The 27,703-nt window shown below is 45.3% G+C and overlaps 1 protein-coding gene across 7 annotated transcripts in view; it reads right to left on the reverse strand.

Moving 5' to 3' along the window:
* Positions 1 to 27,703, reverse strand: part of Hydin (HYDIN axonemal central pair apparatus protein) — a 365,841-nt gene that overhangs the window by 149,103 nt on the left and 189,035 nt on the right. For all 7 annotated transcript variants that reach the window (XR_008215695.1, XM_052727909.1, XM_052727907.1 and 4 more), the window contains 2 exons: positions 25,676 to 25,819; positions 18,186 to 18,499 (listed from right to left, as the gene is read on the reverse strand). Coding sequence is in view for 6 of the 7 variants with exons in the window: in XM_052727909.1 (XP_052583869.1) it covers positions 18,186 to 18,499; positions 25,676 to 25,819 (458 nt within the window). In the remaining variant the exon portion in view is untranslated. The remainder of the gene's footprint in view (positions 1 to 18,185; positions 18,500 to 25,675; positions 25,820 to 27,703) is intronic.

Here is a 27,703-nt window from a genome sequence, read left to right on the forward strand (position 1 = left end):
GCAGCTGTTCTGCATTGTGACTGCATCAGCTGAAACTCCCACCAGACAAAATCATCTCCAAAACGACCATCAATTTAAACTTCCTCCAGCCATGGAGGAAGCTACCCTCTACCTCCCAACAGTATGTGGTCAGGGCCTATCTTAGTTTATCCAATGTGGTGGGTATGTAACAGCATCTTCACGTTGCTCCAATTTCCATAGGTCAAGATCACTAATGAGCTGGAACAGCTTTTCATTCTTTGTTGGGCTCTAATATTTCAGCTTCTGTGAACTTACTGCTCACCATGTTCTTTCATTTCTAAATTCAATTCTGTATTTTCCTCTAAGGCTATTCTTTATTATGTATACTAATCATGTGAAGATAATATCATGCCAAAAATTTCTCTCAGCTTGTGACTTGTCTTTGCACTCCTCCTGTGTCTCTTTGATAAATAAAATAGCTCTCAAATCTAATGCCAAATTTTTGAATAGCCTCATTGTGGTTTTGTATCTTGAGAAATTCCCCATTATTTAGAAAGCACTGATTCAATTTCTTACTTTTTCATCTCTTACACCTTCTTCAAATTTAAAAAATATTTTGACCTTCACATTTAAATTTTTAACCCCTACGAAATTGTTTCTTATAGTGTAACTTTAGGAATGTAGTTTGGATCTTTCCTTTGTAGATAACAGATCATTCCGAGGATGCTTTCTGAATAGTGGCCCTCTGCTCTCTGTTCAATAATTCCATCTTTGTCATGACTTTATAAATTTACCATTCTGTTCCTGGGCTCTCTATTCCGTGCCTTTATTCTGTTGTCTCTCTACACAAAAGACACCTATTACTACTATATTTTCACATTTGAAGGGGCCTGGCTAATTTCAAACTTTAGCAATTTCACGTAAATTTTAAGATCAACTTGTCAGCATTCTGACTGAAACTGCATTGTGGGTACAGGTCATTTTGGCAAAAATGACCTCTTCACCACGTTGAGTCTTTAAAGTCAATGAAGAAGGGTGTCTTGCACTCACCTGTGTCTTTAGTAACTTTTAAAAACATTAAAAAAATTTGTGTGTGTGTGTGTGTGTGTGTGTGTGTGTGTGTGTGTGTGTGTGTATGTGTGTGTCTGTGCTCACCCACCAGCCATGGCATGTGAGTGTGGAGGTCAGAAGACAACTTTGCGGTTTTGATTCTCTTCTTCCATCTGTGGGTTCCAGGGATCGAACTTGGGTTAGTTATGCCTGGTGGCCAGTGCCTTTACCTGCTGAGCCATCTTGCCGGCCATGGTATGCCATTTTCTTAATTTAAAAGTCCTTACTTCTTTTCAGACACTATACCTGGGCTCACTTTCCCTCCTCCTTAAGGACAGCAGTGTTTTGCTGAGGGTTGCTGGGAATGCCCAGGGCAGTTCTGTTGGTAAAGCTCATTTCTGCTGACCAGTTTATGGCGGCTCACGCTACTCTCTTAATTAAAATCCTCCTTTAGCTTGTGACATTTGGAAACTAAATCAAACTTTGCAGCATGGTTCACACTCCTCCCCAATTTGCCTCACAGAAGTTTCGAGCTAAACATTGTTCTTTTTCTTGATGATGGGCTTTGGTCGCAACAGTCTAATTTTTCAATTGTTTCCTCCTTTGCTTAATTTTTTTAAAGTAAATACTGTCATACGTCAGATGGGTCTCCCTGAAATTCTTATGTTAAACCCATAGTTCATGGAAACTCAGGAAATAACAGTATTTAGAGACAACATCTTGTTAGAGGTAACTAAGTCAAAACGAAGCCATTGGCTAGGCCTTATCCCAACATGGCTTGAATATTTCCAGGGGGAGGAAATTGCTTTGGTGCCTGCGGAGGGAAGGTGTCAGGAAGACACCGGGAAGCCAGCTGGGAGTCTGCAAGCCAAGAGAGGCAGGAAGCAGGTCCTTCCCTCAGGTCCTCAGAAGGAACCAGCCTCAGCCACACCTTGATCTCCCGCTCTGCCTCCAAAACTGGGAGAGGGCGATCCCTGTGTCTTTCTTGGGGTCCTGTTTTCCAGGTAGCCTCCCTGGTGATGTGAGTAGCAGACAAGTCATCCTTGTTTCATGTCTAGTATCCTGCTATGAGTGAGTACATACCATGTTTGTCTTTCTGAGTCTGGGTTACCTCACTCAGGATGATTTTTTCTAGATCCATCCATTTGTCTGCGAACCTCATGATGCCATTGTTTTTCTCTGCTGAGTAGTATTCCATTGTGTATATGTACCACATTTTGTTTATCCATTCTTCAGTTGAAGGGCATCTGGGTTGTTTCCATGTTCTGGCTATTACAAACAATGCTGATATGAACATAGCTGAACAGGACCCCAAGAAAGACACGGGGATTGCCCAATGACAGAGAAATGGAATGAGATCTACATGAACAGCCTGGACATGAGTGGGGGTAATGAAAGGCGAGGGTTGAGGGAAAGAGAGCTTGGGGGAGCGGGAGATCCCAGCTGGATCAACAACAGAGAGGGAGAACAAGGAATAGGAGACCATGGTAAATGAAGACCACATGAGAATAGGAAGAAGCAAAGTGCTAGAGAGGCCCACAGAAATCCACAAAGATGCCCCCACAACAGACTGCTGGCAATGGTCGAGAGACAGCCCGAACTGACCTACTCTGGTGATGGGATGGCCAAACACCCTAATTGTTGTGCTAGAAACCTCATCCAACTACTGAGGGATCTGGATGCAGAGATCCATGACTAGGCCCCGGGTGGATCTCTGGGAGTCCAATTAGCGAGAATGAGGAGGGTTTATATGAGCGAGAATTGTTGAGACCAAGGTTGGATAAAGCACAGGGACAAATAGCCAAATGAATGGAAACACATGAACTATGAACCAATGGCTGAGGGGCCCCCAACTGGATCAGGCCCTCTGAATGGGTGAGACAGTTGATTGGCTTGATCTGTTTGGGAGGCATCCAGGCAGTGGGACCGGGTCCTGTGCTCATTGCATGAGTTGGCTGTTTGAAACCTGGGGCCTATGCAGGATTGTTTGGCTCGGCCTGGGAGGAGGGGACTAGACCTACCTGGACTGAGTCTACCAGGTTGACCTCAGTCTGTGGGGAAGGCTTTGCCCTGGAGGAGATGGGAATGGGGGGGGGGGGGTTGGGGGGAAGGTGAGGGGGACGGGAGGGGGGAGAACAAGGGAATCCGTGGCTGATATGTAGAACTGAATTGTATTGCAAAGTAAATTAAAATAAATTAAAAAAAAAAGTGGAAATATTAAAAAAAAAAAAAAAAACTGGGAGAGGCCAGAGACCAGAGTTCTGTTGTTGAGGCCACTGCCTGTGGAAACTCACTACAGCAGCACCGGCGTTAACACCAACACTCAGGCTCTAGGAAGTGTTTCTGGGAGAAACCTCGTCAGCTCATACACGCCTTAAAACAAAGCAAAGCAACAACCAAATTGCTATTTTGGCCCAACACGCTACAGGAAATGGAAGTGTTCCCTGTTTGTCTTCTGTCCCTTGCAACCCCCCTTCTTGGCTTCTGTGGCTGCTTTCTTCTGGTCCCGTTACTGAGTCTATTTCTCAGCCTCTGAGGCTGAGTCCTCTACATTCTAATCTTGATCCTCTGAGGAGACTCACAGAATGTTAGTGTAAGCAAGCACATCATCCCGATTCTCCAAGCTCCCCCTCTGCAGACTGAAAACGGACCAAGACTGAGGGAGGGGTGGCCACAGGGCAGCAAGCTTCTTCCATGCCCTCATGGGACCAAGCAGGATTCAGACTTTTGTCCTTATTGTTGCCTCTTCCTGTCCCTTCCAGAAGTTCTTAAAGGAAGACACAGGCCGTGAGGCTGAACGGTGTCACAAGGAGCTAAGTTGTATGGTAGAGATTTACAGATCTGGCTAACAAGCACAGGCACCATGGGCAATGATTCTTTTGTCGGTCTGGTCGCCATGCCTCCCGCTGAAGGAGCCGGGGCCTCTGTTCTACAAAATTCTCGACACGGGGAGGAGCCGTGTCACTGTGGTGCCGTCACCATCTTCTCCAGGCACAGACCTTTCTCTCCATCACTGTTCTTGGACGGTCCCCCTTCTCACTCACTACATTTTCACCTCCTCCCTTCAGCAGAAACTCCAGGCACCAAACTCGGCTGTGCCCTTTCCACTTCGTCTCTACAATACCCCTGGGGCTGGCTACAGAGCCTTTTCTGAAGTTGCCAGGGTCTTGGGTGGTCTATCACCTCGAACATGGAAACCAGCTTCAGGGTCTTACATGCTCATTTGTCCTCCTTGCTCTCCTGGAAGTGAACACCAGGGCTATTTTGATTTGCTTGTTCTTGCTTTTGACTTTCTGCTTGGGTCACTTTGATTTTTAAATAGGCCAATACGTTTTTTTTTTTCTCACCCAGTGTTTACAAATTCAACCCAAATGCTTAAGAGTGAGGGTCTGTATGGTTGTCTGGTTAGCACAGGGGTTACCCACATGAAGTGCCAGAAGCAATGGCCAGCAGTGAGTGGGGCCCTTGCTCCCCGAGGCTGGGGAAGCAGTAGACAGGCACAGGATTCTCCTATATTTTTTAGCACACAAACATACTCTTTCAAAGTTCTTTTTTTTGATGGTGAACAGGTTGAGAACATGCAAGAGGGAACTGGAGAAACTCTAAGATGACCACCATGACTATCGCATCAAGCACTGCCATTTCTGAGTACTATTATGGGGTGGGCTTTTTAAAAACTGTTCTATGGAAAGGACACACGTGCTGCTTGGTGTCATGTGTCCAGCACCCCCAACATTCTGCATTGGTTACAGGGAAGCAGGAAAATGGCCCTCCCCCTGTTGCTTATTCCCAGGTCCTGGGACACCCAGGGTTCCTAGGGACTTTTGTCTGCAGTTAGCCAGGCAAATTCTTGGTCCTTATCTGAACCAGGACAGTAGTCACTTGGGGGTGTGACGTCACTAAATGCACCCTGTAGGACAGAGCTTCCTATAGAGCCCTACCCAGAGTCTCCAGTGCAGTGGACATCATCTCTTCTATCTGGAGCCAAGTGACCAAACACTGACCCCACCCCCGAGACTCTGAGCATCCTCACTGGGTTTCTACACTGGGCAATATTTTGCAATGTGCAGAGTGGAGAACAAAGTGATTTCAGACTGTGGAACAACTGTAGCTAGGGGTTTTTATGACCCCTATCTAGACAGGCAAAGACTACTTTCCTACCTAATCTCTCTCTTTCTCCCTACCTTTCACCTCCCTCCTAACCCCCTCCCATGCCACTGTTCTTATTTTGGTAACTTGTCTGTATTACTTGGGTTTTATTGTTAAAAATCACAGCAATAATATTTCCTAAATGAGCTTCATATAAACAAGCCTGACAGGAAGAGGGGATTGTATCATATCATCTTTAACAGAGTTATGCGTGTGTCTTCCATGCTTGTCTATGCATAGACCAGGAGGAGTCTATCTTTGTATTCCCACAGCACGTGGTCCAATGTCTGGGCAGAGTCTCTGCAGAAGGCCTATTTAAACCAAGAGTGGAATACTGCAATTAAATATACAGAACAAGGAACTGGGATGTGTCGGTAGGAGACAGTGGTTAAGGCCAGGGCTTTGTGGTCAGCTGCATCTATCATGGTGGTCTTAGTGTTGGGGGGATGACATTTATTTTGACACTCCAGGGTTGTTGGATGACATGTTGCACATGTTGTCTAGTACATGAGAAGTACTCAGTTCTATTTATTGCTTTTGGTCAGAAACCTTCTGGAACCTTCCTCTCATTGCTAATATCACCATATTGAGGGTCTGACTTCATGCAGCTGTCTACAGGAAATATTTCTGACTCAAGACATTTTCTCTGGGCTCTGGAAAGCTGTTTAAAAGAGCTTTTTCTCATAATAGAGATGTGAATTCATTCCCACTGGATTGGTGGTCTTACCCTATGACCTTGGAAGCAGGCATGCTGTATTTCACAGGAAAGATCAAAACTGCAGAACCAGAAAATGTGATGGTGCCTTAGCAGTTCCCAGGGCTCCATAGTGACAGGGCTGTGCTGGGGGGAGGGGGTGTCTCACAGCAACTTGCTTTCCCAGTGTCAGAAGGGGCTTCTGGCTTGTCATATCTCCGCAACACTGGTGAAGTGGTCTTGCCCCTTAAGTACCCTTCCAAGCAGGTGGCATCTAATTTTAGAACTAGATGTCCATGTGGCGTAGGACCAGTAAGGGAAACACAATGGGTCCTGTCAGTCATTATGGAGGACATCTTTGTTCTCTTCTGCCTGGCATCCACCCTCCTCTTCCCTGTTCAGGTGCCTTATCCTTCCATAGCTGCCCACTTTGCAGTTTGCTGAGGCAGCAACAGGAAAATAACATATTAGGAGGAGACTGCAGCCCCCATTCCCATTGGACTCATTTTTGGATTTCAAAATCTATCATCCTGCTTTAGAAACAAGCCAGCAAAGAATGAGCCAGGAGAAGGGGCTGGAACGGCATAAATACCAGCCTCAAGTGTTGCCCAAGACAAGCTGGCCACTATTCTGTTTCCCCTTTGGGACCATTTGTCCCTCCTCAGAGGTACCTTCTTCGAGTCCAGGGGCTGGCTGTTTATTGTGTCCAATCCAAACTATTCTCTGGGAGGTAAAAAAGAGTAGACATGCTTGCAGAAGCTTAAAGGGTTCTGAGAAGTGCCACACTGGAAAAGGGAAGAGGGATATTAATGGAAGGGACCAAAGCTTAAGTCAGCAAAGGTCCCTGCAGCCCTCCAACCTCAGGGGCCTCTTTGTGTCTCAGAATGGCCTCAAATTGATTTCAGGGGGAAAATATCTCAATGCTGCCTCTGGGACACCACTTCTCAAATGTGGCTTGGTAGCAACTTGGCAAAAGTGCCCTTCTTGTCTTCTATAAAGACGTGGCTGCTAACGGCTGGCTTTTGCTGAATGTGTGATGGGGGATGATACTGTTCTGAAAGCACTCTGGGCACCTACGGACTCAGTTTTCATCTAATCCCTGGATGGAAGGACCTTTATTATTCTCATTTCACTCATAAAAGCTGAGACTTAGCCGGGCGGTGGTGGCGCACGCCTTTAATCCCAGCACTCGGGAGGCAGAGCCAGGCGGATCTCTGTGAGTTCGAGGCCAGCCTGGGCTACCAAGTGAGTTCCAGGAAAAGGCGCAAAGCTACACAGAGAAACCCTGTCTCAAAAAAACCAAAAAAAAACCAAAAAAAAAAAAAAAAAAAAAAAAAAAAAAAAAAAAAGCTGAGACTTAGAGACAATCAGCCACTGCCTAAGGTCATATGGGCCAAGTAGGGCTGGAGGTGTAGCTCAGTGGTCCATCATGTCTTTACCATGCACAAGGCCTGGGTCTAGTGCTTAGCATCTCACCACTCCATCTCAAGTAAAACATCTGCTGATGTGGGGGGTCAAGTATAAGTCTGACTCTGAGTTGGCTCTTAACTATAAGCATACTGAAGTACTTTGGGGCAGCTGAAGCCTAGGCATTACCCCTGAGGGATTTAATAAAGCTATAACTGGGCCCTCAGACAGAACAAGGAACTGTTTCTAATCATGGATCTGGCTCGTTTAACTACATAGAAGGATATTGGGGAGGTTGAGGAAGCCACACACTGTATATGACCTACCTGTATTTTTGGCTAAGGCCTGGTGTGATAGTTAACCTTCCTTGATTTTTAGAATCACCTAGGAGACACACTTCCAAGTGTACCAGGGAAAGTGCTTCTATTGTACTGAGGAGGGAAGACTCACCCTGTAAGTGAGTGTCACTACCTGAATAAATAGTACTGCATAAGTAGGGAAAAGAGAGGATAGTAAGATGGTTGAGCAGATGAAAGACTCCCAGCCTGATGACTGGAATCTGGTTCCTGAAACCCACATGGTAGAAGGAGAGAACAGCCTCCTGCAAATCATTCTCTGATTTCCACATGCATTCCCCATGGCATGTGCTTACCCGGGTATGTGTGAGTTTATGCACACACACACATATACACATGCACACAATAGATAAATGTAAATTTTTAGAAGGCAAAAAAGGACAAGGTGAACTTAGGACCAGCATTTATCTCTTACTGTTCTCTGAATTTGGATGCAACAGGACTCACCACCTGGGCTTCTGCTTATTATACCTTCTCTGCCATGATGGACTGACTGTATCCCCTCAAACTGTGAGCTAAAATGAACTCTTCCTCAGTCAAGTTGTTTTTTTGTGAGGTATTATGTAACAGCAACAAGAAAAGCAATTAGGATAGAAACTGGTACCAGGAGTTGGGTTGTTGATGCGGTAAATCTGACCACGTGGGTTGTAGGACTTTGGAACTAGTTTGTGGGGGAATAGGGATACATTTGGCACTGTGAGATAGAGGGTCCCTGGAATGCTATAAGCATGGTATAATGAGTGACTCTGGTGGGAGGTTAGAAGATCAGAATGTAAAGACTGTGTTCATGAGGTTTCAGAGGGAAGCAAAGACTCTATTGTCAACTGGATTATAGGGCATTCACTGTATTCTGGCAAGGAATCTGGCTATATTTTGCCTATGTCCTTAAATTGTGAGTGAAGCTGAATTAAAAACTGGACTAAGTTGTCTGATGGAGAAAATCCCAACACTGTACAGCATCCAGGCTGTGACATGGTTACTACTCATCAATTTTAGTCATATCAACAGTGACAGAGCAGACTGATTAAAAATTGTGTAAAATTTGGTGAGGAATGGGGCATGAGGAAGTTTAAAGTTGCAGACACTATAGGTGTTGCAAAAGCAGTTGTAAGTTTTAAAGAAATTAATGCCATTAAAGAGAATCCTTGCACTCTGCCCTAGAGAGTAAGAAAGGTACCCCGTGAGAGCAAAATTCCCGTCCGTTGAAAACTCCAGCTTGTGAAAATGCAAATTCATCTTAAAGGAGAGTGAGGAGCTGTGATCTGCCGTTGAAGGGATTCCTCTGCTCTAAGTCCACCACCCACGAATTTCAGTCACCAAGGTATACAGAGTTACTGCAGATGTGGTAGGAGGAGGCCAGATGATAGCTCAAGCTGGCAGTAGTACTTGGTAGCTTCAACTTCTTGTGCTTTATTTTTTAGGCATGCAAAATCCAGGAGTTACAGGGTTACAGGAGTTACAGGGTTACAGGAGGCTTGAAGCAATGGTCCAAAACAAACAAACAAAAAAACCAAAAAAACAAAAACAAAAACCAAACAAACAAAAAAACCACAACTGAGGCTAGGAATGTGTGACATCATTGAACTCTCTGAAAGGAGGCCCTGGGGGGCCATGTTTGAACCTGTTAAGGTGAAGGCCAAGTTGCAGTGTAGACCCCAGGGTGGCAGAGAAGGCAGCACTATGGGGTATCTGTCAAAGACACTGAAGACATAGAGTAGAGCTGGCCCAAGACAGAGTCTACATACACTACAGGCAGCAGAACTAGAGGGATTGCCCAAGCCCACTGGAGCTCAGATGGCATCACCATGAGCCCCAGATGTTAGACATGGAGCCAGAGGGGTTGTCACTTTGCTTGGCCATGTTTCAGTCTGATTTGGGACCAATCTTTCCTTGACCTCCTCTCATTTATTCCCCTTGCGAATGGGAATATTGATTAAATGCTATTGTATACTTGGACACATGAAACCTATTTTTAAATTTTAGGGCATGGGCTGACAAGAGTTTGTCTTGAATCGCAGAAGAGATGTTGGATTTTGAACTTTAGAACAGTGTTGGGAGTGTTAAAATTAAAACTGGGGACTTTCAGAGACTGACTAAACATATTTTGTATTATGAGATGAATAAGAGACTTTGGTGGCCAGGGATGGGATATTACATTTTAAAGTAATGTGTCTGGGTGTCATGTTGAGAAGGGGTATGGTGTTTAATCCTGTTGTGATGGTTAACCTTCATTGTCAACATCACTGGCTGTAGGATCATCTAGGACACACATCTCCGGGTAAGTTTGTAAGGACAGTTCCAGAGGAGTTTAACTGAGCAGTGAAGACCCACGTGTGGGTGGCAGAGTCCTATGGGCTGGGGTTCTAGACAGCGTGAGAAAGCACCCAGCACTAGCACTCATCTCTCTGATTCTTGACTGAATATGCAGTGTGGCCGGCATCTTCACATGCCTTGTCATGCTGGACCGTGTCCCCTCAAACTGTGAGTTAGACCAACCCTGTCTCCTTCACACTGCTTTGCCAGCTTTGTGTCACAGTGATGGGACATTAACAGCTCCTGCTTTGCCCTCGATGAATGCAGCCTGGTATAAGAAGAGGATTTTCTATACTTTTCCAGGAGATACGAATTTCTGGGTCTATCATCTTGGTGTCTGAGGATTCTTTGCCTCCAATACTTTATGGTTCTGTGGGGGAGGTTGCACTTGCACATAGAAGAGTGGAAGGGGGCTTAGTGAGCCTAAGAAAACAGTCACTAAGGTGGGAGGGCTCAGTATGTCTTAAGGACATGTTTTATGGAAAATATTAGTTTTCTCTCTAACTGAACTCTCGCACCAGACCCTTTTTTCTTTGTTCTCATATGAGACGTGAGGGCTAACTTAGAAGGAAATGTATTCCCAAACAACAGATATGCTTTAAGTGAGTAAGAATTGCTTACAAAACCATGCATACACATATGCACAGATGTGCCCCCCCACAACCTATATACCCTGCAGGTGACTAGGCATCTTCATACCTGTCTACACAAGAAAAAGAAGCCCACACTTGTGTTTTCGTTCCTCTCACTAGCCACAGAGCTCAGAAGAATTCTAATTGGAAAGGAAAAATCATGAAACTTCCATAGGATTCGAAATCACCTCCATTATATAGGCTAAGAATTCTGGACATAGGGTTACATGGGTTAGAAGGACAGAGCTTTGTCTGGTTCTATAGCTCCGGACCCCAGCGACCATGAATTTAGTACATCGTGGAACAGTTCTATTTTCAAGCAGAAGGAATCCAGAGAATTAGACTTCCTCTCTACACTACCTCCCCTCACTGCAGACTGTCTACCTCCTTTCCCAATTACCTTGAATGACTGGTGCTCACCCCCTGACAACTCAGTGTGAAAACAATGTGTTCTGTGGCTGCGACACTTGGTTCCCTTAGGCTCTCATATTTGATTTATTCATAATCTAATTTGGAAATGAAAAGCCCAAGTGGTCTGTGGAGACTACTCAGGCCCCATGCTCCGAGTCTTAGTGCTGGCTCAGCTTTGTGGCTGGGAGACCAGGTAGAGTTGTACCTCAGGTTATGACTCCCTGGCGTCTGTATCTCCTGTCTGGTCTCTCAAAAGCAAAGGTCAAGTCAAGGACAGGCATTTCCTTGATCCTTTCTTATATGTCCTTTGAAGCATCTTGTTCTTGTCAAGCTGTTCAGAGAAGCTGAAGAGACACACCCAATGGAAGACTCATCTCTGCAGTGACAGTGGTAGCAGACCCCAGGCCCTTGTCAATATCCTTACTACATGTACATGTATGATGGACTATCATTCTTCACAGACAATCTAGAATACTGTCATGGGCACTGACTCACGTGGACCATCATGTGGCTAAGGCAGTGACTAGTATTTCCTGATTCTGAGTATTTATTTAGCATACTTGTCCATTTTGCTTATTTGTTGTTTTAGAAGCATCACGATGATGATGATGATGGTGATGATGACGTGTGTGTGTGTGTGTGTGTGTGTGTGTGTGTGTGTGCACTTGTGGAGGTCAGAGGCTAACTTTCAGGACTTGGTTCTCTCCTAGCTCTGTGGGATCTGGAAAACATCAGTCTTGCTTGGCACCTGCTTTTACTCACTGAACTTTCACACCAGACCCTTTTTTCTTTGTTCTTACATAAGTCATGTGTGTGTGTGTGTGTGTGCGCGCGCGCGTGCGCGCGCGCGCACACACACACACACACACACACAATCTATATACCCTGCAGGTGACTAGGCATCTTCATACCTGTCTACAAAAGAAAAAGAAGCCCACACTTGTGTTTTTGTTCCTCTCACTAGCCACAGAGCTCAGAAGAATTCTAATTGGAAAGGAAAGGTTAGTGTTGATATGTCTGATAAAGTGACCTTTAACCAGTGGGTGTTTTTTTTTGTTTGTTTGTTTTTTCTTCTGATGGTGCGCACAGAGACTTTCTAGAGGGCAGGTGGCATTTTTGGTTCTGTTATATGTGACATTTATGCCTTGAGTTTTTCTATTTGGCGGGTGCCAGGAAGCTGACAGAAAAGATCCTTAAACAAGTTATGAAAAACCACCTTCCTCTGTCTGCAGTAACCCGGGAGGGGGTGTTGATTAGTTAAGGAGAGAACCAGGCTTTGGGGCTCCAGAGATGACAGAGAGGATGTACTTGCCAGCTTCATGGGGACTGAGAGGCACTCTGGGAGGATGAATGCTGAGCTATAAGTACAGGTGGGATGTACACTGAGTAGGTAGAGGTACCGATGCCTGTGGCATGGACTCTGACTTGGGCAGGAGTTTCAGAGGTGGCTTTCCTGAGGAAGAACACTGAAGCTAAGTCTTGAGGATTGACCAGGAGGAAGCTAGGGGAGAGTAGGGAAGGGCTTTCAGCAGGGAGGGGGTAGCTGGACAGGAGCAGCTCTGGATGGGACAGAAGCTAGTACATTAAATAAACAGAAGATGTTATTGTGGTGTATGTAGGGAGGAAAGCCAACTAGAAGGAGCTCAGGGGTAAGCTCAGGCTAAGGCTCACTGAATATCATCCCAAGTATCGTGTACTTGATTCTGAAGAGCACAGTGACTTGAGTCATTACAGACTTAAGCCAGGGGGACATATTCTCATCACCAGGACCCTGAACAGAAATGAGACTGTGGTGCATGTGTGGAAGCCGAGGGCCCGGTAAGGACTGTCACAACCACCCCCGTCACAGGTGATGGGGAATAAAATAGAGCAGTGGGAACGAACAAGGGGTTTTTAGAAGGAAGCACAGGTGGGTTTGATGTAGTGTGTGGGGTTTGGACAAAGAAGAATTCTTCCTGGGGAATAGCGATGCCACGCACTGGGACAGGGAGACCTGGAAGAAAGGGAGGGTGGGGGTGGACCAGAAATACCGTGCAGCATGTTGGACATGAGTCACTTGGGAGGCAGCCAAGGGAAGACATCAAGAGTGCTCTGAACTTAGAACTGTAGCAGAGGGGACCAGAGCCAGGAGGAGAGGGGGACTGAAGGTACCGGGGGACCAATCACTGAGGCGGGGGGGGGGGGATCCTACTCCAGTGTGGTGATTATTGGCAGAGCTGAGAAGGAAGGGTGGAGGGATAGGAAGAACGGCAGGGGCATATGGAATCTGCAAGTCAAGAAAAGAATGACCAGTGGCGCACACCTTTAATCCCAGCACTCGGGAGGCAGAGCCAGGCGGATCTCTGTGAGTTCGAGGCCAGCCTGGGCTACAAAGTGAGATCCAGGACAGGCTCCAAAGCTACACAGAGAAACTCTGTCTCAAAAAACAAACAAACAAACAAACAAAAAACATAAAAGAAAAGAAAAGAATGACCAACAACTGTTTAAATTCCTCACGGAGCACCGGGCTGTTACAAACAACCGCCAGCCCACCTCTGCAGCTGCATCCTCCATTGTTTCTTCTCACCTAGGGAAAGCCAAGCTCTCACCATGCTGCTGCCCCACTTTCTGTCCCATTCCCAAATCCATTCTCTCCCTAGGCCAGTTTTGTTTAAAGATCCACCCTGTTCTCGGCTTCCTAAACCTCAGTGGTCCACAAGTCACTACCCTTGCTGTGAGGTGTGTGGCCGCGACAACGGTGACAAGCACATCACCCTCCTGGTTTGGGGAGGGAACAGGAAATGTGGTTCAATTAGCCTGATCAGAATGACTCTTCCTTAGGCATTCAGAGTCTGGAATGCTGGTAGCCACTCAGAGACTGGGAAAATGCTGAGGTCAACACGTGAAGACCAGCAGAGTGCAGGGACAGAGGACTCATCTGTAATGATGGCATTATATGAATTTGCCTCAAGCCAGGCTAGGGCTAGACTGATCCTGGCTCTGCCTTTTGAGTTCTGTTCAAGGTGCAGGTTTCTGTGACTTACAAGTCCAGTGACTCAGAATGCTCTCCTGCTTCTGCTCTGGGACATGTGAATGTGACATCTCAGGGCATGGTTACCTCCTTCCTCAGAACATGTCACTGCAGTGTGTCCTCCATGGTTTCCACATCAGCTTCCTCCACTAGCCCCATGTTCATGGCCCTGATGTGACAGCTGAGTTATTTATCAACTCTTGCCCAATGACTCTTTGATTGAATGAACAAATGAATTATAAGCAAAGAACCAATATCAAGAGACAAGAAGATACTGAAGAGAGAAAGAAATATATGCTTGAACCAATGAAAAATTGAATGTATCATATTCAGCACTGGCCAACTACATTTTTAAAATGTCATTATTTTAATTATGGAAATGGCCTCTCAAAAAGTAAAAAATAAATAAAGCATGCCCTTGCTCCCAGATGGAATAAGCTCATTTAGCTGTGTTACATCAGAATAATTTCACAAAATCTGGTATTCAAAGTGTATTAGGTCAGGTTGGCTGATTTTTCCATAATTATTTTAAATGTTCATCTACAGAATTTTATTCCAAACCCAAACAGTCCATGGCATTTAATGAGCAGGCTCCAAGGCTCAGGCCCAGGACTGGCTGCCAGCTTCAATGAGACACTGGGTCATTGCTAGATGTCTACGGAAAACATCCAGAGCAAGCATTCGTTACCATGGTAACATGCACAGGCAAGAAAAGGGCCGTTGTCATATATGAGATGAGGATTATGTACTGGAAGTCCTGACGAGCCACTAAGGACATAATAAGAGGTCTCCTCAGTTGGAGTGACTGCACACCCTCCACAACTGAACACTGAGCTGTCAAAACATGCAGGAAGGAAGTACACATTATTCCATCAGTCCTGGCCACAGTCTAAGAAGAAAATGAGGTCCTCACCATCTCCCACTATTTTCTAACTCTGTGCATGTCTAGACATATAACACATGTGGACCAGAACAGAAATCCATCTAAACACTCAGAACAAGCAATATGAAGCTCAATAGGGGCACACACTCAACGTATAGTCCACACTTTGGGTTTGGAATACTTATTGGGAAAACTCTAAAGGCCAATGAGATGGTTCATCAGGTTGAGGCACCTGCTGCTGAGCCCAATGACCTGAATTTGATCCTGGGGCTCACACAGAAGAAGAGCTCCAACCCCCGTAAGTGTACCCTGACCTCCACATGTATGCCATGGCACGTACCCCACCCTAAAGTAAATAAAATGAAAACAAAACTCTAGGGGCAGGGGGCAAAGCTTGGTCAGTGAAGTGTTTGCCACACGAAGACCCAAGTTTAATCACCAGAACCCACATAGAAAGCCTGGTATGGTAGCATGTGCTTGTTATCTTAGCATGCGGAAGGTGTAAGAGGCTCACTGGCCAGTCAGACTAGTTCCAGTGAGAGACTCTGCCTCAAAAAAATAGACACCTGTGGAAGAATGAAATTAGGCCCACAGCTCTCATTCATCCTGTACAAAAATCAATTCAAGAGCCGGGTGGTGGTGGCACACGCCTTTAATCCCAGCACTTGGGAGGCAGAGGCAGGAGGACCTCTGTGAGTTCAAGGCCAGCCTGGTCTACAGAATGAGATCCAGGAAAGGCACAAAGCTACACAGAGAAACCCTTTCTCGAAAAACAAAAACAAAAAAAAACCCAACCAAACAAAAAAATCAATTCAAGCTGGATCAGATGTTAATTTAACTTGAAGTACAGAAACTCTAGAAGGAGAACACATCAGGACACAGGTCTAGGCAACAGATCTTGGAATGGAAGCCGAATAGCACAGGAAACCATTTCGAGCATTGACAAAGAGACTGACACCAATGGAATGAAAAAGCTTCTGTATAGCAACATGTCCGCCTGCACCTCCCACCCCCTCCGCCCGCGCCTCTCTCCCCCCACAACGCAACAGCCAAACAAACCTTCACAGACTAAGTGAACAGAACTGGAGACACTCTGTGCCAGCCACGTCTCAGACAAGGGTTAATATCTAGACTATATAAAGAACTGAAAAAGTTAAACACCAGAGAAGCGGAGTTGCCAAGCAATAAACAAGACAATGACCCGAAGAGGACAGTGTTCAAAAGAAGAAATACAAACGGCCAATCGGTGTTTGAGATAGTGCCCACAACTTTTCTGCATTAGGGAAATACAAACTAAAACTACTCTGATAGGACCGGAGAGATGGCTCAGCAGCCAAGAGCCTAGCGAGGGACGAGTGAGGATGGAATAAAAGAGGCTTTAAGGGAGGGAGGTGGAGAATACAAACAGTGCGAAGTGAAGGGGATACAGTGGGAAAGGAAGGCCGGGAGATGGGGCACGGTGAGGAGGAAGAGCCGACCAAAATGAAGTATGTATCAAAATGCCATACGGAAACCTACTGGAAGCTAATTTTTTTGAATATAAAATGTCATGTAAGCACATATTTTCCCATGTTTATTCATTGCCAATACTTTATTGACATTATAATTATTTCTCCCTCTCCTTATAAGCTAACTTTAAAACTTACAAATTAATTTAAAAAACCATGGTGGATGGTGCCTGAGGAACAAGACCCAAGGTTGTCCTCTGGCTTCCACATGCGTGTGCATATATGTGCGTACATGTGCATGCACACCTGTGCACACACATGAGCTGCAGACACGTGGACATGCACACACACACACAGAGGAAACTCTGTAGCCAATGAAACAAAAACAAAAATAATCGGGGCAGCATCAAACTCCAAAGGCTTTGCACAGCAAAGGAAAAGATCAACAGAGTGAAGACGCCATCCATGGAGTGAGTGAAGCTCACCAGCTATACTACTGAGAAGGGGCTAATTTCCAAAACCAGTGAGCAACTCCTACTATTCAATAGCCAAACCAAACCCCCAAAGCCCCAAACTAACGGCCCCATTTAAAAATGGGTCAAGGATTTGAATAGACATCTCTCCAAAGACGTACACATCGGGAGCAGTTACATCCAACCCTTCAGCATCAGCAATCATCACAGAAATGCAAATCATAGCCTGGGTGGGCGATCCCCTCACAGCTGTTAGAGAAGCGTTAGTGTGGTGAGCAGAGCATGCTGTTGCCAGGAGGCACAATGGCGCAGTTGCCATGGAACTGAGCACGGAGGCTTCTCAAATGAAAAGAGACCTGGGGAAGCAGCTCCGTGCTAAAGCACTTGTCTAGCACACCTGGAACTCTGGGTTCCACCCCCAGCATTAAAAATAAGTAAATAAAACCACCATCTGATCCAGCAGTCTCAGTCTTGGGTATTTATCCAACAGGATTAAAATCAGGATCTCGAGGTCTGTTCCTGGCAGCATTATCCCCAGAGATAAACCTTTCAAACAACCCAAACGCCAACACAATGTGTAAATAGGATGGAGCATTTACATACAACAGAAAGGAATACCACTCAGCTTTTACAGATGGAAATTCTGCAGCATGTGACAACATGTGTAAAACGTGAGGACGTGATGCTTATCACTCAGCCACAACACTGAGTCAACTTTTAACTTCCTTTAGGAGCCTCTATACTGTTTCCCACAGGGATGACATCATCGTCTCTTCCTGGTAACAGTGTCCAGAGTTCCAGTTTCTCCAGACCTTATCAACAGTGTTGTTGCTTCTTTTAAAATAGCCATTGTATGATTTGTCAAAAATAATCAGATTCATAAATCAAAGCGTGGAATGGTGATTGCCTAAGTCTGGGGAAGAGGAGAATGGGTACCAACAGGCATAAAGCTTTCGTTAGGTAAGAAATGGTCAAGTTCTGGAAGTCTGCTATAGAGCATCACACCTGGTGTCACTGTGCACTTGACATTTGTTAAGAGGGTAGATCTCACGTGACATGTTCTTAGCATGTGAAGAAATCAGTTAAAAACTCTGCAACGACTTTATTTTTACTAACAGACTTTCAGTGCACTAGCCACTAGATTTCAACAGAAAGAAAATGTTTGAATATTCCTTCTTAACTTTGGCGATGACAGGGTTTTCAAAAACATGTTCGCTTTCCTGTTTGGAAATTTGAGCTGAGCCCTGACTTTAGGTTCCATTATTTCTGTGAGCAATGACTTATCAGACTGAAGGTACTCATGAAAGGCCAGTGCAAAGAATTCAGTTAACCCAGAGGAAAGCTACACAGAGACCATGTGAGCAGCTCGGGCCTGTGGGCTTCCTGGGAGGGGTGTACCTTATCTGATTTTCATCATCGTCCACCAGGAAGAACCAATGGAATCTGACAACCAAGGGGCTGCAGTTGGTGATGTTGATGTAGCGAATGACCTCGGTATCATTCAGGATGCAGCCAAAATCCACCTCCATCATCTCGAAGCTGAGGTTGGGGTAATGCACTTCTCCACGCAAGCACAGGTTGTCCACCTGAGGGTGCTCTACATACTTAATGGACAGCATCTCCTCTGCCACCCAATTGTTCAGGTCATTTCTGTAGGAGGGGTCAAACTTGACCAGCAGGCTTTTCTCCTCATTGACCTCCAGTTTTATAGGCTATGAACAAGATAACACGAAGTTACCAACTCCTATACTTTGAAAGTCCAATGTGATACATGACGCAGGACAGTCAAAACCCTGTACATCCACAACTTTATACACACACACATACATTCATGCATATTTCTTTAAACACATGCCTATGAATAATTAACAGCTATTGGTTGGGTTTAAAAATTATTTTGTCTCTCAAACTCATGCTGAAATTGGATTGTCAGTGGGGATAGAGTCTAGGAGTGAATTCTTTTCCGATGAGACCTGGCTAGTTGAAATATGAATGGGTTGTTACAAAGCAACGCTGACCCTCATGATGTTCTTCCCCACATATCTCCCTCTTCCCTTTCTGCTCTCTCTCATCACTTGAAGTGCACAAGGCTCTCCCATCGACGCCATGCTCTTGACCTGCACAACTGGGGACCAAATAAACCTCATAAAGTATTCAGCCCAGATATACTGTTGGTCCATCAGCGCACAGACCAAGATAGCGTGTGTGTGTGTGTGTGTGTGTGTGTGTGTGTGTGTGTGATATTTGAAGGAAAAGATTCTGCTAAGAACTTTAGGATTGTAAGAATTGACAAACTGCACAAAGTCAAACCTGCAGTGAGTACTCATCATTATATAGTCTTAAAAATTTAAACTTATTTTATTTATGTGTTTGTGTGCCTGCTTGTCTGTGTGTGTGTGTGCGCACCACATGTGTGCAGGTACCCACAGAATCCAGAAGGGGAGTTAGAACCACCGGAAGTAGAGGTACATGTGGTTGTGAGCCATGCAGGTGCTGGAACCAAACACAGGCCCTCTGAAAGATGAGCAAGTGCTCTTAACCACCAAGCCATCTTCTCAGCCCCTTATTAAATCTCAAATAAAAATAAACTAGTTTGGAAAATGTTCTTGCTGGACAAACAGGAAAGTTCTTTCCTTAAGATAAATTGAAAGCTGTCTGAAGCATGGAGGAATGGGCTTTGTACAGAGCAGGCCAGAGAGGATCAGATTTCGTTTGAATGTCTTCCATTCCCTACAATACTAAATATTAAGGGCTGTGTTATCCACTTCCCAGTGTTTTCTGTTCAACATGAAACGACACCAAGAGCAGGGTTTGTCTGTCATGGTTTCTTCAATTTTTTCTGATTTCCAGTCTCCGTGGGTCCCATGGTGTTCTGTCTGTCTGTCTGTAGTAAAGCTACCTCATGGTTTGCAATGGCAGGGGCATGAGTCAGGGGTTAGGATTTACAGTGGCTTTCACTGCTCCACGGGGCTCACACGGTCCATTTACCTAGGACCTATTAACTGTGCACTTTGGTTGATAGAGCCAGTTAGCTGGGGTGTGTGTGTGTGTGTGTGTGTGTGTGTGTGTGTGTGTGTGTGTGTGAGTTTGTGTGTGTGTGTGTGTGTGTGTGTGTGTGTGTGTGTGTGTGTGTGTGTGTATGTGTGTCTAAGAGAGAGAGACAGAGAGAGGAGGGGGAGGGAGGAGATCACAAGTACCCCGATCTGTCTAATCCCATTTCAAAGGCCTACTGGACACCTGTTGCCTCTGGCACACATGCACCCTGGTACAATTTAGACAGAGACATTTCCATGTATCTCCACATATCTATCTTTGAAGATTGACTTAATTTTTTTGTTTTATTTTGTTTTTCAAGACAAAGTTTCTCTGTGTAACAGCTCTGGCTGTCCTGGAACTCTATTTGTAGATTGGGCTGGCCTCAAACTCACAGAGATCCACCTGCCTCTCCCTCTGGAATGCTGGGATCGAAGGTGTATGCCACCACTGCCTGGTACTTAAAATTGTTTTGAGAGGCAAGATTTTGCAGAAATTAGGCAATCTACAAAATCTAAAAACTTTAAATTAGAGATCCTTCACCACGCTATTGCTTGGAGTTAATATTTTTGGTAGATGTTAGTTATAGGCACGATGGGTAAAGGGTTGGACTTTATAAAACAGGATTTCATTATATTATTTTATTTAAAATATATGGTGAACTTTAAAAAACCTGAAGACAGAGGTCTGGAGAGATGGCTGTGGTTAAGAGCATGCATTGCTCTCGCAGAGGACTTGAACTCAGTTTCAGGCACCCATACTGAGTGCTCACAACTGCCAGCAAAGGGGATCTGACACCGCCCTCTCTGGGACTCGCCACCAGCACCCATGCACATACCCGCACACACATACATATGATTAAAAAGAAGAAAAACAAATCTTAAACCAGAAGACAATTTTTTTTTTTCCGTAAGGGACTTTAATCCCAAGTTGGAAGACTCCCGAGTCAGTATGCCTGTATTTGGAGCTGGGTTCTCCCAGTTTCCAGCTGTATGATGCTGGAAAACGTGTAGAAGCTTAGTTTCCATGTCTGTAAAATGGGGGTGATGACGGTACCTCCCACTCTCCCTGTTTTGAAGAGGATAGAATGAATTAATATAGGCGAGGTGTTTCAGGATATAATGCGTGGTATCTAAGTATTACGATGACCTCTTCTCAATAAAGAGAATGACAGCTAAGTGCTAAGCAGTTTTTATTGACATCTGGCTGTGAAAAGGGTTGGCCCTCATCAAGGAAACTTTTCTTTGCAATAGATGTAGACCACAACCAATCAATATGCAGAGTTGTGGAGCCCAGCCCCAATGGATACACATCTATAATACTCCTGTGCCCAAGGCTTAGGGAACATTGCAAAGGGGGAGTGGTGGAGGAAAGATTTCAAAAGCCAGAGAATCATGGAGTTTGACGTGAGATTGTGTCTCCTAGTAATTTCTCACCAACATGACTGCCCAAATGTGAGCGTTCTGGGTCAGCATTACCGTGGATTTTGGTTCCCAAGTGCCTGCCTCCTTTGATTCTTTGAATGAATCTCACCCACTATCAATTCTTTTAAACAAGGGGGTGTGGATGGTTAATCACTCCTTGTGTCCAGAGAGTATCTTTCTTTTATCATTTTTTCCTCAAAGGATATCATGGCTGGCTCTAAAATTCTTGCATCACAATTTCTTTCTACTAAAAATCTAGGGGCTGGAGAGATGGCTCAGAGGTTGAGAGCACCGACTGCTCTTCCAGAGGTCCTGAGTTCAATTCCCAGCAACCACATGGTGGCTTACAACCATCTGTAATGAGATCTGGTGCCCTCTTCTGGCCTGCAGACAGACATGCATGCAGGCAGAACATTGTATACTAAATAAATAAATCTTTAAAAAAAAATCTAGTAACTTTCTTGGTAACCTTAAGTTATTGTGGAGAAGTTTGAGGTCAGTATAAAAAAGCTTTTAACAGCTTTCTTCTTTTTCTGCTTAGATGTTATAGCTCCTGGGTTATCAAGGAGTCTTGTGACTTTACTAAGATGTCTCACTGTTGAAGAGCCTATACCATTTTGTCTCGGGACAAGTAGGGGCCTTATTCTAAGAGTGATTTCACTTATATGAGATAGATCAATGAAAACCAGCTCAGCCTTCTACTCGCCTTCACACGTCCACCCCGGTTTCCCTCACATGAGGTAACTAGCTTTACAAGTGTCTTGTCTATCTTTGCAGACATTCTACAGACATAAAATCACATTTGTGCGTGTTTACTTTTTACATCGGATGACACATCATTCCTACTCGTCTGCATTTCACTTTTCTTGATATTAGACCATCCAATATCTGCCGTTTGAAAATATTTTATTTTTAATTATGTGTCTGTGTGCATCTATGTGGGGATATGTGTGTATGAGAAAAGGTAACGTTAGAGGCTAGAGAAGGTGCCACATCTCTCGGAACTGGAGCTACAGGCAGTTCTAAGCTACCTGATGTGAGTGTTGGGAAGTGAATCTCAGCCCTCTGGAAGTATAGCAGGTGCTCTTAACTGCTGAGCTATTTCTCTAGTCCCTGCCTCCTTTTAAAAAAAGAAGCTTCGATCCCAGCTGGATCAACAACAGAGAGGGAGAACAAGGAATAGGAGACCATGGTAAATAAAGACCACATGAGAATAGGAAGAAGCAAAGTGCTAGAGAGCCCCACAGAAATCCACAAAGATACCCACACAACAGACTGCTGGCAATGGTCGAGAGACAGCCCGAACTGACCTACTCTGGTGATGGGATGGCCAAACACCCTAATTGTTGTGCTAGAAACCTCATCCAACTACTGAGGGATCTGGATGCAGAGATCCAAGACTAGGCCCCGGGTGGATCTCTGGGAGTCCAATTAGCGAGAATGAGGAGGGTTTATATGAGCGAGAATTGTTGAGACCAAGGTTGGATAAAGCACAGGGACAAATAGCCAAATGAATGGAAACACATGAACTATGAACCAATGGCTGAGGGGTCCCCACTGGATCAGGCCCTCTGAATGGATGAGACAGTTGATTGGCTTGATCTGTTTGGGAGGCATCCAGGCAGTGGGACCAGATCTTGTGCTCATTGCATGAGTTGGCTGTTTGAAACCTGGGGCCTATGCAGGATTGTTTGGCTCGGCCTGGGAGGAGGGGACTAGACCTACCTGGACTGAGTCTACCAGGTTGACCTCAGTCTGTGGGGAAGGCTTTGCCCTGGAGGAGATGGGAATGGGGGGGGGGGTTTGGGGGGAAGGTGAGGGGGACGGGAGGGGGGAGAACAAGGGAATCCGTGGCTGATATGTAGAACTGAATTGTATTGCAAAATAAATTAATTAAAAATAAAAAAAAAGGCAAAACCAAAAAAAAAAAAAAAAAAAAAGAAGCTTCATTTTATATCATTTTATAGTCCTGCTATCATTTACTCCATCAATCCCTCAAGGTTATTGGCCCCAAACGTTTGCCCTCATAAGCAGTGGTCAGATGAATTCTCTCGTCCCTTGCTTGTGTGCCATCTTGTATCTTGGGTCTGTAGAAATCCCTGAGCATGGAATTACGCCATCAAAGGGCATCTTGAGATTGGTGCATTGCCTTCCACTGCACACTGTCCAGCATCATCACACAGGGAGAGTGTGTCCACACGCCCTACCTAAGCTAAGTGCTCTCCCCCTTTTGCTCTTCGCTGACCTGACAGGTTTATTGTGTGGCTCTGTATGCCTCTGTTCATGTCAATATGAGCAAAGCAGAACCTGCTTTCATGTGTTCGAGAGTCATTTCGTTTTCCTTCTGTGAACTCGACTCTCTTCTTCTGGCTTTCTATTGGGCTGCAGCTCTTTTTCATGTCGATTCATGGAAGTTCTCTATTTTTAATAAATTTGAATTTTTTATTAAGGCTATATGAATAAGTAATATGAAAACTGAAAATGTGGTACTAGGAACAGGAGCTCCTGACCCACCCTGCTCTCCCCACCACTAACAGGCCAGCATTTTAAAATCTTTTTAAAAATAGTTATTCATTTATTTGTGTGTTTGTGTGTGTATGCATGTGTATGTGTCTGCTGAGTTTCCGAGTACCACATGTGTATGGGAACCCACGAAGGCCAGAAGATGATATCAGGTCGCCTGGAACTGGACTTACATAGGTTATGAGCCGCCATATTGATGCTGGGAACTGGATATAGGCCTTCTGCAAGAGTAGTCAGTGATCTTAACCATGGAACCACCTCTCCAGCCTTCCATTTCTTAACTCTTGTCATGGAGTTGGAACATGGTACAGTGTTCTTGGACCAAGAAGGGATGAATAGGCAATGCTTACAGCTGGGTACCAGAATGAGGAAGAGGACGAGGGGCTAATCCGGGACAACAGCACGGATACCACCTGAAGCATGAGGCTTTCCCCCAATATTTTGACCCATATTTCTAGAGAAGAGCACTATTTTTGTTTTGTCCATATTGTCTTGGTGGCGTCTGGTACATACCGCGCCCCACCCCCATCTTCAGCAGTCCCCTCATATGTATTGTCTCTCAGTATCTCAGAGACACTCTAAAGCCCACTGGGTACAACAGCTTCATTCTTCACAACTCCATTGCAACATTTTCTGGGATGCAGATTTGAACAGCATTTCCCTCCTCCAACCCACTATAAAAGCATCCTTCTATCTACCTAAGTTAGCTTCAAATCTCATTCTTTAGTTCCATCTATCCTCTACCCACCTTTTAGTGCTATGGGCTCTTCATCTTTTGGGGCAGGGAGGGGGTTTCTGCTTTCATCCCATTACAAGTGCAGGAAGAACGACAGTGGACCAAGACTTCCGAGTAAGACTGGTACTCATGTCTGCATCTCCACAGCCTCCATCTGTTTGTCTCCTATGCTCTGTGGTGTCACCTGCCGTCTCTTGGAGGACTCATGCCTCATCCTTGAGGTTTCTTCAGAGTCAGGACATAGCAGCTGCACTTTCTCTGAGGCTGTTGAGAGCTACAGGCCTGGCCTGTTGGCCTTTCTTGGCTAAGTCCACTTGGGACTTGTCTCTTCTTTATTTTTCTATGTTGAGAAATCTTAGCTGGTCTTCCCTCTCTTGTGGTCGAAAGAGACCAGATGGGTACTGTCTGGTACACCTTCTCCCCAAGCACTCTGTCCCCACCCACTTCAAAGGTGCCATTTTGCTGAGTGTGGCTCATAGCAAATCTCCTTAAGTCACAGGCCCTCTCATGAGATCTGGCAATTGTTCTCTGTCCTCATTGGTGGTCTCTCTAGAAGGGAAGGCTGAGCTTTTCAGATGGAGCATGAGCTTGATTTCCCCTCCAGCCCTCCTCTTCCACGGCTCTGCACTGTCACCTACCCACGGCCCTCAATTCTACTGTAGCTCTCATGCCCAGCAAAGATCAGACAGACACCTCAAGGGGCTGTTTAGAGAATGCTGCTTCCAGCCTCACACTGGCAGCTGGGGCAGGCTTGCAGCCTTTTCTCTCTGCTTGGATCAGGTTTCTTAGTACTCGGAGATGGGCTTGTTCACTGGGAGACTGGACTTGACCAGTTCCTTGAGGTAGGGTCTTGGGTTAGACTTCATTAGTAGGAAGTCATTGCCTTGTGTAGATTCACTTCATTATGAAGGGCAGGAGCGAGTAGGTTATCCTGCTGGGCTGGAAGGTCTCAAGCCATGCATGAGTCTTCCCACTGACTGAGAGTTGAAATAAGTTATTGCTTGTTTGCAATTTTCTGTATTCATTTTCCTATTGGTTTCCTGGGTCATTTTGTATTTTTTTCTGGACTGAAATTAGGCAGTATATTTTTATTCTCTTCCTTTACACACACACACACACACACACACACACACACACACACACGCGCGCGCGCGCGCTCCCTGCTAAGTTACCTTAGGAGTTGCAGGCAGCAGGGATTTATCATTCTCACACATGAAGAAGGGTCCAGTTGTTGTAAGCAGCATGTTCACAGGCAGGGTGGTGATGTTCTTTATAGTCAAGGACTGGTAATCAGGTTCCAGGACGGTGTTGGGCTTCTGCACAAGAGGAAATGGAAAAAGAAGAGACAAAGGCAAGCCACAGTAAGTCCAGTGAGCCCTGAGTTACAAGTCTCATCAGTTCTGAACAAAAACCTTAGCACCCCCTCCCTTCACAGAGACATTTATTTCCCCATGGTAGAGGTTTACAGAAATGAGGTGGAATGAAGTGTGTTAGGATTCTGAAACATGAACTTACATAACCCAGAAAACAGAGAGTAGATTTCTCAGAGAGGCCCTGAGTGCTTAGTTTAAAGCAAAACAAAACAAACTACTAGAGCAAACTGTCACTGCCACACTGCACACACTGCACATACTGCCACACTACATACACTGCACATACTACACACTGCCATACTGCACACACTGCCACACTGCATACACTGCACATACTGCACACACTGTCACACTGCGCACATTGCACATACTACACACTTCACATACTACACACTGCCATACTGCACACACTGCCACACTGCATACACTGCACATACTGCACACACTGTCACACTGCACACACTGCCACACTGCACACACTGCCACACTGCATACACTGTACATACTACACACTGCCATACTGCACACACTGTCACACTGCACACACTGCACACACTGCACATACTGCCACACTATATACACTGCACACACTGCCACAATGCACATACTGCCATGGAACAAAGTTTAATAAATCTGTGATAGCTTGAGAAAGACTTGAGGAATTGTCACAACAGATAAAACATTTGGCTCTTAGGTGATTTTCCCCCTTCAGTTTAAAATATCCACTTTACAGACATGCTTACGTTGCTATGTTGGCAAATCCCCATACATCTCCCCTGTAAATTTCCCCAGTAGCAGAAGAGGTGATATGGAAGCCATCTATCTCTGTGAGAGCTGCTGGACTGCATTTCTTAACCAGAGAAAGGGCTGGAATGGTTCTTGAGTGAGATGCTTTTGCTCAGGCTGGGTTTTCCTCACTCTAATGTTGGGGTTTACATTCATCTTTGTGTGATCTAGAAAGGGGTACTTTAGCATCAGGAGGAGTAACCAGAAGCCTCAACCTGTAGCCTCTAAGGTAAGAACTCTGATAATTTGGGGTTTCTTCTAATAAAAATGTAGCCCTTAAAAACAGTCTCCACATTTTGACTTGCTTTTTCTCCTCATTCTAATTTCATCACCCTCCACCCCCTGACTTTCACATTTTGATCCGGCTGAGTCTTCCAGCTGTTCTTACAGCATCATCTTCCCCGCACCACGGCTCTTGGTCTTCCCAGGCCCTGCCTCCACCAGCTCCCGTGGACTGCCGAGGTTGCGTCAGAAGTCTGGTCTGGTATTTGTCACACGATGCCAGCCTTTGGTTCTCTCCCTCTATGAAGGGGACACAGACACTGACCCCCTTTGCATTATCAGTTCATGGAGGCTGCCCAGAGAACTGTCCACACAGTGACCTTCCCTGAAGGCTGCTGTGTCACTGCAGATGGCTCGGAAGTGAAGAAGCCACACTTGGTTGGTTTTGGCAAGAGGCCATTCGGAGGTTAGTGATGAGAAGGAACTGAAGTCTGGAGAAACCAATCTATTTTAAAATGACCCCTTCTTTCTGGGCTGTTTGTCTCCCAAATATCAGTAGACAGAATCTGCATCTGGAACTTCATGAAGCAAGCAGGCCAAAAGTTTCAGCTGACCTTTCCAATCCCACAGAGATGCTGTTTCATCTCCAGAGTGCGTGAACAATACAAATAGCATAGAGTTGATGGAGTGGCAGGGTTTATGTCTTTATATTCCAATGTACCATACCAGGCACACTGCCCTGGGCCAACAGCAGGAGGCAGAGCAGTTGTATGCTGGACAATTCAGTCTGAATGCCAAGCCCTCACAGGTCTCTTGTGC

This window comes from Peromyscus californicus, unplaced genomic scaffold, assembly GCF_007827085.1.
Source record: "Peromyscus californicus insignis strain IS unplaced genomic scaffold, ASM782708v3 Scaffold_8__1_contigs__length_139910024, whole genome shotgun sequence".
Taxonomy (NCBI): Eukaryota; Metazoa; Chordata; class Mammalia; order Rodentia; family Cricetidae; genus Peromyscus; species Peromyscus californicus.